At 68.7% G+C, this 1,305-nt stretch overlaps 1 protein-coding gene across 1 annotated transcript in view; it reads right to left on the reverse strand.

The window, feature by feature from the left end:
- Nucleotides 1-6: 6 nt before the first annotated feature.
- The window catches only part of LOC116623714 (translation initiation factor IF-2-like), a 10,708-nt gene continuing 9,409 nt past the window's right edge, over nucleotides 7-1,305 (reverse strand). Inside the window, exon 3 of the mRNA XM_032391083.1 lies at nucleotides 7-1,093. Within this exon, the coding sequence (XP_032246974.1) occupies nucleotides 621-1,093 (473 nt within the window). The 3' untranslated portion in view covers nucleotides 7-620. The remainder of the gene's footprint in view (nucleotides 1,094-1,305) is intronic.

Raw genomic sequence — 1,305 nt, forward strand, 5'->3', positions numbered from 1 at the left:
GGACGGCGCCGAGTCTTGACGAACGGCTGTTACAGCGCGCCGAGGGGCCGAGCCCGGACGGAGAGTGCCGAGCAGTGACGGACAGCACTGAGAGTCTGACGGACGGTGCCGAGCCTGAACGAAGGGCTAACGGAGGGTGCTGAGCAGGGACGAAGAGTGCTGAGCCTGGACGGAGAGTGCCGAGCAGTGATGGACAGCAGTGAGGGGGCTGCCGGACAGCGCCGAGCCCGGACGAAGGGCTGACAGATGGTGCCGAGGGGCCAAGCCCGGACGGAAGGTGCCGGGCAGGGACAGACAGCAGTGAGGGGTGACGGACAGCACTGAGCTTGAATAAAGGGCTGACGGAGGGCGCCGAGCAGGGACGGACCGCCCTGAGGGGCTGCCGGACAGCGCCGAGCACGAACGAAGAGCTGACGGAGGTTGCCGAGCAGTGACGGAGGGCACCGAGCAGTGACGGACCGCACTGAGGGGCTGCCGGACAGCGCCGAGCATGAACGAAGAGCTGACGGAGGGTGCCGACAGTGAGGGGCTGCCGGACAGCACTGAGGGGCTGCCGGACAGCAGTGAGCTTGAATGAAGGACTGACGGAGGGCGCCGGGGGGCCAAAGGAGGAGATCGAGTTATTTGAAGGGGGACGACTGGCAGCGACAGACACTGACGGGAGGGGGCGGAGACGGACGACAGGTGCGGAAGCTGGTGATGGGAGACGGCTGAATGCCGAGCGAGCGACGGAAGCGCGAGTGCATCCGGGGAGAGGCCACCCCGGAAAGGGGCGCAAGGAGAGAAGTGATGGAGGAGGAGATGTGACGGGGGCTCGGGGCTGTGCAGCAGCTGCTCCGGGAAAACCCTGCTCGGTGCTCTCCCCTCGGTGCCCCCCCCCCCCCACACCCGCACACTCGGTGCTCCCAGCTCCCGGACACCTGCAGGGGAGGCGTGCTCCTGCACTCTCGGTGCTCCCGGACACCTGCAGGAGAGGCACGCTCCGTGCTCCCGGACACCTGCAAGGGAGGCGCGCTCCTGCACGCTCCGTGCCCCCGGACACCTGCAGGGGAAGCGCGCTCCTGCACGCTCCGTGCTCCCGGCTCCCGGACACCTGCAGGAGAAGCGCGCTCCTGCACGCTCGGTGCTCCCAGCTCCCGGACACCTGTAGGGGAAGCGCGCTCCTGCATTCTCGATGCTCCCAGACACCTGCAGGGGAGGCGTGCTCCTGCACGCTCGGTGCTCCCGGACACCTGCAGGGGAGGCGCGCTCCTGCACGCTCCGTGCTCCCGGACACCTGCAGGGGAAGCGCGCCCCTGCACGCTT

The sequence above is a fragment of the Phoca vitulina genome, unplaced genomic scaffold (assembly GCF_004348235.1).
Source record: "Phoca vitulina isolate PV1807 unplaced genomic scaffold, GSC_HSeal_1.0 scaffold60, whole genome shotgun sequence".
Classification (NCBI taxonomy): Eukaryota; Metazoa; Chordata; class Mammalia; order Carnivora; family Phocidae; genus Phoca; species Phoca vitulina.